The sequence below is a fragment of the Chiloscyllium plagiosum genome, chromosome 11, assembly GCF_004010195.1.
Source record: "Chiloscyllium plagiosum isolate BGI_BamShark_2017 chromosome 11, ASM401019v2, whole genome shotgun sequence".
In the NCBI taxonomy this organism is placed as follows: domain Eukaryota; kingdom Metazoa; phylum Chordata; class Chondrichthyes; order Orectolobiformes; family Hemiscylliidae; genus Chiloscyllium; species Chiloscyllium plagiosum.
In genome coordinates this window covers 49,598,115-49,611,840 of record NC_057720.1, presented here as the reverse complement: position 1 = coordinate 49,611,840, position 13,726 = coordinate 49,598,115, and the positions used below count along the sequence as shown (strand labels likewise).

The 13,726-nt window shown below is 38.6% G+C and overlaps 1 protein-coding gene across 2 annotated transcripts in view; it reads left to right on the top strand.

Annotated features, from left to right (window-relative positions):
• fggy (FGGY carbohydrate kinase domain containing) overlaps positions 1–13,726 on the top strand; it is a 372,017-nt gene that overhangs the window by 50,307 nt on the left and 307,984 nt on the right. For both annotated transcript variants that reach the window (XM_043699282.1, XM_043699283.1), the window contains exons 3-4: positions 328–515; positions 4,864–4,975. In XM_043699282.1, coding sequence (XP_043555217.1) covers positions 339–515; positions 4,864–4,975 — 289 coding nt within the window. In that variant the 5' untranslated portion in view covers positions 328–338. The remainder of the gene's footprint in view (positions 1–327; positions 516–4,863; positions 4,976–13,726) is intronic.

Genomic DNA, 13,726 nt, shown 5'->3' with positions numbered 1-13,726 from the left:
CGCTAAGTATCATTCGTTTCAGTTCATTTGTTTCTGTTATTCGATAGAACATCATGAATAGTTCACATGAAACATTAAAATAATGTTAAGTGACATTTTGCTGTAAAGTAAGGCACGTCATATGGACTTTTGGAATACCTTTTGATCAGTCAAAAATCAAAAGTAACAAGAAAATGAGAGAATTGCTATGTCATCTCTTTATTACTTTATTACAGATTGAGCTGTAAGATCTTCTTTGTTTGAAACTTAGTAAATGATTGATGAACTTCATGGATGGAACACTACATTGGACAGTTCATAATAAAATGTCCTTTCTTTAATTTACAGACTGACCCAACATGAAATACTTCATGGGGATCGATGTGGGAACTGCAAGTGTACGAGCAGCACTTGTAGACAACCATGGCAAAGTGCTAGTTCAGGCTGAACAACCAATCCAAATTTGGAAGCCACAGCCTGACTACTATGAGCAATCTTCTACTGATATATGGGAAGCGTGCTGTACTGTTTCAAAGGTATAATTATAAGATGATATATGTGACAATATTGAACAAAACAACTATTCACAGACCAGACTATATTTCTGTAACATAGGAATCCTGTACCTTGTCCGTTACTGGCACTTATGCCAAATACAAAGAACTACAGTTTAAACCACTGAAATGTAACATTGTAGTTTTCTGTCAACTCTCACTGCATTTATAAAAAATAATGAAAATATTGCAACAATAACCATAGTCGTTATGCCATTTGGCATGAGAACTGTGATTACTAATGCAGCATTTCTATCATGCTCTTAGTGAATAATTGGCAAAAGGTTTTCCCCATAAAACCAATATTTCCTGGCATAAGATTGGAGTCATTATTATATTTGTTCTAGATGGACTGGATGATGAGCCATTGGCAAATATCACTGTTGTGCTTGGAAAAGGAAAAGCCAATTGCTGCAGACACAGTCATTTAGTTTAATAATTTTCTGTAACTGCCTTGTATTTTTCTATGTTGTACTTCTACATTATATTTAACTGTTTTTCAACAGCCTGAAATTTAATCTGTGACTAAGAATAAGCTGTTTACTCTAAGAGATCCAAGAGTAGAGTGGCAGCTGCAGTAAATACAAAATTTCATACAGTGGCTTATTATTATTTCAGTAACTTACATGTAAAGCAAATATTTTCTGCTATCATCTTGGACTCAGGCTCTTATTTTAATTGGATATTGAGCAAAAATAAGTCCCCTTTGGATTGTCAAAAACCTAATTGACTTTATAAGTGACTGTGTGTCTGAATTGGAGAGTACATCAAGTGCCAACATATGAAAATTCTGTGGCATTTTTGATCTGCTTGGTACTTTTAGGGGTGGGGATGGGGGTTAGGGATGGTGGGGGTACGAGACAAGCAAAGATCAAGTTTGCCACTGGGAATAATTTGATAAGTAGCAACTTTTTGAGATTTTTGCATGTCACCCTGTTATCTGATCAGATTGATCTGGTGATGCCTAAGAAGATGGTTTTTGAATTATGTTTTAAATCCATTTATGACAATGTTTTCAAATTCACTGTTCTCTCCCCACAAATAATCATCAGAGTGTAGTATAAAGACACCGGAAAGCTCATCCACATAGTACCAATAAAACATAGCAGTGTTTCCTCTCAACTAGAGATAGCCCAGTTTTAATAATGATGTGGAGGTGCTGGTGATTAAGGTGGACAAAGTTCAGAAAGCTTGTACTTTCAAGTGAACCTGTTGGACTATAAACTGGTGTTGTGTCAGTTTTAATAAGGCAGACTACTTAGAAGTACCAACTTCTGAAAGCAACATATCGGCCATATTCACATTAATTCCAGGGTGTCCCTTATGTTTGAATGGTAAAGAAGCACTTTCCTTTTGAGCTGATCTCCCTCAGCAATGCTTTAATATTAGTTGATATACATTCCCAAGTGTTTGTTGCAAACAATGCGAAGAAAATCTTCAAAATTGCCTTTCATGCACAAGGTGAACCTACCATTATATCTTGTGCCACAAGCATCTCTGTAGCATTTTAAGCCCTTTACTGAGGGTTCTTTTCCCTCAGCTATGAGATAGGACTGGCCTTTCCTGATCTGGCAGCTTTGTGTATATACCAGATTCTCTCCAGCCTTACAATTCTTGCTGTTCATTAACTTTTATTTATGATTTTGCCTTCTGTTTAATTTATAGCCACTCAGACTTCCCAGTCAGATCTGCTCCTGCTGGAATTCCTGGTCTTCTTTTTTGCCTTCGCTCTGCTTTTGGAATGATGTTCCTTTCCTATTAATAGGATTTCTTTCAACAGTTTGCTCTCAGTATCATGATTTGATTTTAACCAACTTTTTAAAATGCATTTTTGTACTTCCCGCTCCCAATCCATGGCTTAACCTGCTGTCTTTCGTCTTGTATATTCAACCAGTTATATTTTCTCGTTGCCTTCCCTGTGTTACTCAAAATAGTCGTCTATCTTCAATGACTAGCCCCTTCTGATAAATATTTGATTATAGTACCCTGTGATGAAAGATGTATGATTTTTATATGTTAAAAAGATTCTTAAAGAATTTGGACTTTAAACAAATGACATATGGGTTTTGGTTCATTTTGTGTGAAGGAGTTAAATAGGTTAATCTTTCTGGAACCATGATTTTAATCCAATACATGTCTTCTAGAGTTTAATAGAATTTTTCTTATGGTGTGGGAGTTATGACTGGAGAGGAAACATATTAAGCCATCAGCTTAGCAGAATTTAGGATGAGCAGTTTTTAAAGAAATTAGTTCAAATGCTTTTCAATTCTGTTCAAAGGAGACCTGACCAAAATCAGGTGCAAGTATAGTCTCTCCAGAAAAAGAGATTGTTCAGAGCAGTTAAAGTATTAAGTTGCCCCAGTGTAATGGTTGTAGTTTGAGAAAATTTCCCATCAGGAGTACTGGTTAGAACTCTGCAAATTATTCAGACCAGAGAAGAACTAAAATCTCAGTTCCTTGAATATTCAAGGGGAAGGATTCTTAGCTCACAGAACAGGAATTGAGAAGATGCAGTTTTGTCAAACCAACAAATTTAACAGCGTAAGAAAGGTTTTCTGGATTTTGAGTAAGTGATGGTATTGGAGAGTAGGTGGGATTTTACTTTGCTGTGTCTTTTGAAATATTTCCAGCTATGTTATATTCGGAGAGCTTGGTGTGGTTTGTTATATTTTTATTTCCTTTGTGTAATAAATTCATTTTATTATTAAAATCTACAGCCCATCTGCCTATATTTCAGTGAAAGACTTCCACTTTAATCTTTTAAAAGCCGAATAGTATCTATCAAGCCAGATTTCACTCTGGAACCTGACTTGTCTAGTTGTAATAGTAACAGAGATCATAAGAAATTTTGGTCATTGTCTTTAGGAGTTGATGGCCTCATTTTGATCATCAGGGCTGACCTATTTTCCTTCTACAAGCTGTTGATTGTGACAGTCTGATCCTCATAGTTCTGCAACATATTGTAATGGGAGGTACCTGGTTTCTTGTTACTTTCTATAACTCCTCTAGAATCTGCAAATCGGTATTCCATATCCAACAATCTGAAAGTCTGGTCCTCATGCTGTACAATTATTGTTTTTCTGCCTTCACCAATAACATTTCTGAGGCCTCTCCACTATTTAAACTGCTTTCTTTTATAATTTAGAATATCTAATTTATAATTGAAACTGGTTTTCAATGGCCATATTTTATGTCTTAAGGCTTGCTGAATTCTTTCTGAGACTACCGCATTTATGAAAACCTTTCTGCCTGCATATAGTGCATTCAAATTGTTTTTAGTTTCAGTAATCTTGGCGGCACAGTGGCTCAGTATTTAACACTGCTGCCTCACAGCACCAGGGTCCCAGGTTCGATTCCAGCCTTGGGTGACTGTCTGTGTGGAGTTTGCACATTCTCCCCGTGTCAACATGGGTTTCCTCTGGGTGCTCCGGTTTCCTCCCACAGTCCAAAGATGTGCAGGTCAGGTGAATGAGCCATGCTAAATTGCCCATAGTGTTAGGTGCATTAGTCAGAGGGAAATGGGTTTGGGTGGGTTACTCTTCAGAAGGTCGGTTTGGACTTGTTGGGCCGAAGGGCCTGTTTTCACACTGTAGGGAATCTAATCTAATCTAATCTAATCTTTCTGAAGCAAATCTCTGTTAATGTTAAATAGCAGAGGTTAAATACTGGCTAGACAGTGTCTGCAAAAATACTTTTCCAGTCACAGTTTTATTTCTATTCACATGCTGCCATCTCCAATGCCACTTGTTCCTGATATTTATATATACACCCAGTCAAGAGCTCCCCGTATTCCTTAATTAAAATATAGCTGTTAACACCTTTCTAATTCAGTTTTGTCTCTTGGGCACAAACAGAAATTGCTGGAGAAACTCTAGTAGCATCTGACGAGATAAAGCAGAGTTAACATTTCAAGTCCAGTGACCTTTCTTCAGGCACTTCTTCTGAAGAAGGGTCACTGGACTTGAAATGTTAACTCTGTTTTCTCTCCATAGATGCTGCCAGACCTGCTGAATTTCTCCAGCAATTTCTGTTTTTGTTTCAGGTTTCCAGCATCCACAGTTCTTTGCTTTATTTTGGTCTTGAAAAGCCCGGCCAGGCTTACCAAATACACGAAGAAGAGAAATTATGAAGGAAAAGGGAGGAAAACATTACAAGTAAAGAAGTTTTACATTGTGAATGGTTTCTCCCCAACTCTGAAACTTGAAAGGTCAAATGAAGAGCTGGTGGGAACCAAAGGAAACAGCTGATCAGTGTTTATGCAAAAATGAAGGTTATAAGATAAAAGCGAACAACTAATTTTATTCTTGCATATTTTTCCTTTATCATATAGAGAATAGCTCAAGTAGCTAATCTGTGCTATCTCCGAGGAATTGGCTTTGATGCTACCTGTTCTCTTGTTGTACTTGATGAAAGATTTGAGCCTGTAGCAGTTAATGCAGAAGGTAAGGCTTCACACATTCCTATCACAAATATATACATATATATTTGTTATGCATTAATTATTTCATGGTTAAAGCATTTTTAAACATTGTAACAATAATTTCACTAGTATCAATAGTTGTGCACAGGCATAATCAGACATGACAATATCATGTGTTGTAATATTATATAAAATAATTTAAGGTGGTCATCTAGTTAGTAAATGGAATCTATACAAAAGGATATTTAAGACAGTAAATACCTCATTCCTTCAAGGAATAATGAAGTCAGGATTTTGACTAGCATTCTGAAATATGGGAAAGCTTTCTGACCACCTTCACCAAAGGTCAGAGGTATAATGTAGTACAATACAAGATTAAATAAGGATCAAAAGTATCATTTGTATTGTCAAACAACCATTCATAACATGAACTAAATATAAAGCTAAAGAAAATAGTTACACAAATACCACAACACTCAGAAAAATCAGGAAAACAACAAGAAAGCAGAGGGAAAATATTAAGAATTGCAAAAATTCAGTAATCTGACAGTGCAGGTCCCATCTGTCCTATTTTGCAGACCACAACAAAAAACTTTACTGGAAAATAGAAGATGAAGTTCAATTACCAACACTAAAAACAATGTAAAGAGAAATGATATATGTATTGCAGCAAAATAATATTCCAAATTTGTCAAAATATAGGTTTTGGGATGGAAGAACAAGGTACATATATCTTCAGAAATTTTAATAGATGAATAAAAGTATGACATATACAATTCTCTGTCTTTCAGTATTTGCAAGGTGGTTATTTTTCTGGTTTATTCATTCTTCAAATATGCAAATGTTGTTTTTTTATTGTGTCATGGCATTTTGTACGACAACAGCATATTTTTGGAACAAATTTTATCCCTAAAATTTATCCACTTTTTTGTTTGATGATGTTTGGAACTTCACTGCTAGGTGCACAGACCTTAATTTCTCATTGTAGAATTTGGCCACAACTTGGTCTCCAACCCAATGCAGTGCATTATTGCTATCAAACTGTTAGGCAGGAGTCACAAGATAGTAACAAATTTTGCTGGACATCCAAGCCTGTGGATGGCTTGACGGCTGATAGAGTCAAAGGCCATTAATAGATCAATAACAGTCATGAAGAACTCTTTGCGTTGTTATGTACATGTTTTATGAATTTAGGGTGCAACTAGAATCACATCTGTAGTTTCCCTGAATGACCAGGAACCTCACTGGGTCTCCGGAAAGATGCCTTTGTTGACAGTATAATGAGCAGGCGAGGAAGGGGTACTCAGCTTCCCTCTCTTCAACCTGCCCAGTTGGCGCAACGAAGATTTAGATTATTTTAGTGTCTCTCTCTTTCCCCAGTTGAAATATTTTCATCAAAAACCAAGAGGGACCAATGACAAGGTTTTCTTTATGAAATGAAGAGCAATTTTATTAACTGCTAATCCTGAGAAAAGTAATGATGTCAAGCACATCGTTGCTTCTCTCTTACTCTTTCTGTCTGTTTGTCTCTCTCTCTCACACATACTCACTCACCTCACTCTCTCAAATCAAACCTTTTGCTGTGTTTTTCTCCCCAGAGACACTGTCAGATCTGCAGTATTTTACTTTATTTGAAGAGAATCCTCAGTGTTGGTGCTGCATCCTTACTTTCAATTTCTATCTCTGCCAAACGTGTCTCCTTGAAATATAAAATTATTTGTGGATTCCATGTTTTTAGGTTTGTTAATTTTAGATGAAGTTCCATCTCCAACATGTGAGCATTCTCATTCATATATAAATCAAAGTAGAAGATTCATGAATCCTCTCTGGATCTGGTTCCATCTGACTATAAGGCCATAAGATATAAGAGCGGAATTAGGCCATTCAGCCCATCAGGTTTGCTCCACCATTTGATCATGGCCGTATGTTTCTCAACCCCATTCTCAATATTCTGACCAATAAAGGAAAACATACCAAACGCCTTCTTCACTATCCTATCTACCTGCAACTCCACTTTCAAGGAGCTATGAACCTGCACTCCAAGGTCTCTTTTTTCAGCAACGTTCCTTAGGACCTTACCATTAAATGTATAAGTCCTGCTAAGATTTGCCTTCTCAAATTGCAGCGCCTCGCATTTATCTGAATTAAACATCATCTGCCACTTCCCGGCCCAATGGCCTATCTGATCAAGATCCTGTTGTAATCTGAGACATCCCTCTTCACTGTTCACGACACCTCCAATTTTGGTATCATATGCAAACTTACTAACTGTACCTCTTATGCTCACATCCAAATCATTCATGTAAATGACAAAAAGTAGAGGACCCAGCACTGATCCTTGTGGCACTCTACTGGTCACAGGCCTCTAGTCTGAAAAACAATCCTCCACCACCACCCTCTGTCTTCTACCTTTGAACCAGTTCTATATCCAAATGGCTAGTTCTCCCTGTATTCCGTGAGATCTAACCTTGCTAATCAGTCTCCCATGGGGAACCTTGTTGAACGCATTACTGAAGTCCACATAGATCACATCTACCACTTTGCCTTCATCAATCCTCTTTGTTATTTCTTCAAAAAACTCAATCAAGTTTGTGAAACATGATTTCCCATGCACAAAGCCATGTTGACTATCCAGTCCTTGCCTTTTCAAATACATGTACATCCTGTCCCTCAGGATTCCCTCCAGCAACTTGCCCACTACCGAGGTCAGGCTCACTGGTCTGTAGTTCCCTGGCTTGTCCTTACCACCCTTCTTAAACAATGGCACCACGTTAGCCAACCTCCAGTCTTCCGATACTTCACCTGTGACTATTGATGATACAAATATCTCAGCAAGAGGCCCAGCAAACACTTCTCTAGCTTCCCACAGAGTTCTCGGGTACACCTGATCAGATCCTGGAGATTTATCCCCCTTTATGTGTTCCAAGACATCCAGCACTTCCTCCTCTGTAACATGGACATTTTGCAAGGTGTCACCATCTATTTCCCTACAGTCTATATCTTCCATATCCTTTTCCACTGTAAATACTGATGCAAAATACTCATTTAGTATCTCCCCCCTTTTCTGTGGCTCCACACAAAGGCCACACTGATGATCTTAGAGGGGCCCTATTCTCCCCCTAGTTGCCCTTTTGTCCTTAATGTATTTGGATTCTCCTTAATTCTATTTGCCAAAGCCGTCTCATGTCCCCTTTTTGCCCTCCTGATTTCCCTCTTAAGTATACTCCTGCTGCTTTTATACTCTTCTAAGGATTCACTCGATCTATCCTGTCTATATCTTAATATGCTTCCTTTTTCTTAACAAAACCCTCAATTTCTTTAGTCATTCCCTATACCTACCAGCCTTTCCTTTCACCCTAACAGGAATATACTTTCTCTGGATTTTCGTTATCTAATTTCTGAAGGCTTCCCATTTTCCAGCCGTCCCTTTACCTGCAAACATCTGCCCCCAATCAGCTTTTGAAAGTTCTTGCCTAACACTGTCAAAATTGGCTTTTCTCCAATTTAGAACTTCAACTTTTAGATCTGTTCTATCCTTTTCCATCACTATTTTAAATCTAATAGAATTATGGTTGCTGGCCGCAAAGTACTCCCCCCACTGACACCTCAGTCACCTCAGTCACCTGCCCTGCCTTAGTTCCCAATAGAAGGTCATGTTTTGCACCTTCTCTCGTAGATACATCCACATACTAAATCAGAAAATTTTCTTGGACACACTTAACAAATTACTCTCCATTTAATCCCTTAACACTATGGAAGTCCCAGTCTATGTTTGAATAGTTAAAATCCCCTACCATAACCACCCTATTATTCTTAGATAGCTGAAATCTCCTTACGAGTTTGTTTCTCAATTTCCCTCTGACTATTAGGAGGTCTATAGTACAATCTCAATAAGGTGATCATCCCTTTCTTATTTCTCAGTTCCACCCAAGTAACTTCCCTGATGTATTTCCAGGAATATCCTCCCACAGCATCGCTGTAATGCTATCACTTATGAAGAAAGCCACTCCCCCTCCTCCACTGCCTCCCTTTCTATCCTTCATGTAGCATTTGTATCCTGTCAATTGCCAGGATTAAGCTGCCAGTCCTGCCCATCCTTGAGCCATGTTTCTGTAATTGCTATGATATCCCAGTCCAATGTTCCTAACCATGCTCTGATTTCACCTGCCTTCCCAGTTAGGCCCTTGCATTGAAATAAATGCAGTTTAATTTATTAGTGCAACCTTGTCCCTGCCTGCCCTGACTGTTTGACTCGCTTCTGTTCTCAACTGTACCAGTCTCAGAATGACCTCTTTCCTCACTATCTCCCTGGGTACCACCTCCCCCCACCCCCCCAGCTGTAATCTTCCCGAGCAGCTCTAGCAAATCTCCCTGTCAGTATATTAGTCCCCTTCCAATTTAGGTGCAATCCGTCCTTCTTGTACAGGTCACTTCTACCCCAAAAGAGATTCCAATGATCCAAAAATGTGAATCCTTCTCCCATACACCAGCTCCTCAGCCATGCATTCATCTGTTCTATCCTCCTATTCCTGCCCTCACTAGTTCATAGCACCGGGAGTAATCCAGATATTAGTATTCTCGAGCACCTCCTTTTTAAATTCCTGCCTTATTCTCTGTATCTTCCCTTCAGAATCTCAACCTTTCCCTTTCCAATGTCATAGATTCCAATGTGGACAATGACCTCTTGCTAGCCTCTCTCCCCCATGAGAACATTCTGCACCCTCTCTGAAAAATTCTTGATCCTGGCACCAGGGAAGCAACACACCATTCTGTTTTTTTCGCTGGTGGTTACAGAAACGTATGTCTGTACCTCGGACTAGAGAATCCCCTAACACAATTGATCTCTCAGAACCTGACATACCCCTCGTTGCATTAGAGCCAGTCTCAATACCAGAAACTTGGCTGTTCGTGCTGGTCTCCCCTTAGAACCCATCACCCCCCTAAATTTTCTAAAACAGCATACCTGTTTGAAATGGGTATAGCCACAAAAGATACTTGCATTAGCTGCCTATCTCTCTTACCTTTCCTGGAGTTGATCCATCTATGTGACTGTATCTGAGACTTATCCCCTTCCTATAACTGCCATCCATCACATACTGTTGCTGTAGCAAATTTCTCATTGCTTCTAACTGTCTCTCCAACCGATCCACTCGATTTGATAAGATTCACAATCAACAGCATTTATGGCACATATATTCCACAATAACCCTTAAACTCTCTTTAAACTTGCACATCTGACAAGAAGCGCTTATCACTCTCCTAAAGGCCATTTTTGCTCCTTCACAATCTACAGATCCAGAAAATATCACCATCTTATTCCTCTACAAACACTACCCCAGGTTAAATTAATAATTATGGCTGATATTTTAAGTTTAATCAAGAGACATATCTCCCAAAACATATAATTAAGAAAGATTTCTCTCTACTCACTACTGCAGACTTTCTGTAGTTTACTTAAACAATTAACTTATCTGATTCTGTGCTGTGAACTTCGCCCAACAGTTAAACTTTCTCCCGAGGGCAAAATATTTAAACCTGATACAGTTATAAGCCTGGATTATTTATGTTGGTGGTCTGAGGGCCATAATGATGGATGTTCCCTCATTTTGTTGTTAGTACATTGCATTGATACTGAATTGCAGCTAAGTGCAGGATAATTGGCTTAGACATTGTTCATTGGCAGAAGATCTGAAAAGGAGTAGGCATAAGATGGTGAAGCCATGAACAGGTAATATCCGTTTTTCACAATTATTCAACACCATGTTTTATCTTGAGGATTTCTGACTGCTGATTTTTGATGCTGGTTATTACTGCTGCTGTGGGCAGGTAGGAGCAGGAGGATTTATGCTGTTATTTCTGCAAGGCATGTGCCCAGGATTTGTCAAACCAATTTAAATGATTGGAATCCATTAATGTAGGCACATTCTTGTCCAGTCAGGTGTATGCACTTGAAATTAAATGGTCTGGGGTCTGCCTGGCGGAATTAAGGTTTATGTTTCTAATTTCTGGTTGGTTTGATGGAAATCTTTTCCTCTGTGAGAGATGATGGGTTGCAGCCTCAGAATTTTGTTGAGGTCAGATGAAATCATCTGTATTTCTTCTAATGGCTCAAGATGCCAATTCTGGAAAGGGGAAATCTGTCACACATGAAATTATCCCTTGCCAGTAATGTGGGATGAAGCAGGGAGCATCTGCTTGGAGCTTCTGAAACCACATGTCATGGTGGCAAACTGCTGACCACAGCTGGTGTTGCATTGTGCATCACTCATCAGCCAGAATTTCCTCACTTGTGATTTATAAGTAGGGTTTTTATGCTTCTTCTCAAAGTAGAAGAATTAGAAATTGAAATTAAATTAGAAATTTGGGTTCCCTGCTGCTCTTGTGTCAAGGATAGCCAGCTGTTTCACATATCCATGAGGATGCAAATGTCTTTTGTCTTGTGTATATGCCTCAGCTAGCAAAGTTGTCTTTGTTTAATTGATGCTAAACTATTGTATTTCCCTTACCTGAAAAGATAGGCTGGCGTTGTTTGAAGACCACCAATGGTTTTGTGTGAAGGCCGTAAGAGTTATCTAAGAGTGACTTGAGAAGAACATCTTCAGCCTCCCTGTGGAGAAGTGTTTAGTCCCTCCAGGCACCTACAAAAAGAAAAGGCAGGAAAAGGATGGTGATTACATATCTTTGTGTAGTTTTTGTTTTCTAGAATCACTTCTGATTAATGTTAAAAGACTCTGCCATGAAATAGATGAGACAAAAAACTTTTAAATTAGGCACTATTAAGTTGATGACATGTGGCAGAAAAATCTGACTTGAAACTTTCCTTCATAACAACCTCCTGTGTCCTGGCTATTAAATTATACCAAAACAAAAGATTGTTAGGTGGCAAAGAAAAGTTGTAAGTTAAGTTGCAGGCAAAATAATTTAAGAAGTTTCACCGACAGCAAATTTCTAGGTGAATTTTGATTTTTAAAAAATATTTTTCTCAATGTTGACAGGTGCTTTATCATCTATCCTTATGTTTTCTGCAGTGGACCTCCCAGACCACTGCTTTCTAAGTAAATCACAGCATGCTTCCTTTCATGAATATTCTACATTTTTGTGTTTCTTGAGGGTGAAGAGACGCAAAATTGGAAGGCTAGCCTGGTAAGGCAGCACAGATGCCTTACTCGCCATCATCCATGCCAGAAAGTATTGAGCGAAGTCCCAGTTAACTGATTGTGGAGACTGTTCATCACAATAAATTTATTCGCTTAAGTGGGAGAGTTGATCTACCTTCACATGGTCATCCAGCAGCAGTATGAGTGGCCACCATGGTTTTATTGATTGGCAGGAATCTCCAAGATGTAAGAAGTGATAGAATGCATAAATGTAATCATGCATCTTTCTTCGATTAATTTGTGACCATTGCATGATGAAAATGCTTTTTGGTAGCAGTCTGAATAACTTCATTTTAAGATATCACGTGCTGTGAAAATTCTTCAACCGAGAAAGTCAGGTTTCTTGATGATGTCTGGAAAGTCATAAGCATCAATCACAGTGGTAAAAGATGTCTCTGGTTTTTCAGCACATTACTGGTCAGTATAATGATGAACAATATTTTCCTCTCAGACATATTTATCATGGAAAACATAACTAGAATTTAAAAGTGCATTTCAAGTTCATAAGCTGAATTGATGAGTGAAGGTGTGACTCTTCAAAAGAGTCCAGCTGGAGCTTTACAAATGTGCTAATGTGTTACCTTTACTAAAATGTTAACCTCGCAACACAACCTTACCACAAAGGTTTCCGAGGACTCACGGGCAACCGAGAGACCAACAGCTTGCAGAGGATATGGAAGGCACTTCATTGCCAGTTGCAAAATACTTCTGCGCCACTTTGATACAGAGGATCTTCATTTCACCACCACCTCTGGTCACTACCTTTATGACCATCAACTATGTTAGCTGCTTGAAACATCTCAAATAATATAATCCCATTCATTTTGAATGAAGCTATTTCCAAATATTCTGGCAATAATGTATACATGCACAATATAAGTTGTATGAAGATTATGTTTGTATTCAGTGTTTTTTTTACTATTGTGCTTCCCTTTGATTCAATGCATCACATGAATTTTTACCGTCTAAGGTAATGCTTCTTCAATGGCTGAAATATGAGAGATGTGACTGGATGCTGTGTGTTAAGAGAGATTGAGGTAATAATCATCTTCGGTAGTTGATGAATCTTTTGCAGGATAAACCTTTTATAACATTTCATGAATAATTTCACCATATTCTTCCTGACAAAAAATCTGATGATAGAAGAAGTAATATGAGGTCAATTTGAAAGAAAAGTTGCCCAGGACTTGGAAAAAAACTTCTGAAGGACAGGATTAATTGATACCTGGAAGGCAGGAATTGATCATTGATAATCAGCACGGAGTTGTTAGAGGGAGATCTTGTCTGACTAATTTTTGAAAATGTGGTTGATGTGGTTTACATGGACAAGAGTAAGGCCTTTGACAAGGTCCCACATGGAAGGCTAGTTCAAAGGGTAGCTGAAACTTTATTGCTGGAACAGCACAGCAGGTCAGGCAGCATCTAGGGAACAGAAGATTCGACGTTTCGGGCACATGCCCTTCTTCAGGAATGAGCAGAGAGTGTTCAGCAGGAGAAGATAAAAGGTAGGGAGGAGGGACTTGGAGGAAACACTCTCTGCTCAGTCCTGAAGAAGGGCATGTGCCCGAAACGTCGAATCTTCTGTTCCCTAGATGCTGCCTGACCTGCTGTGCTGT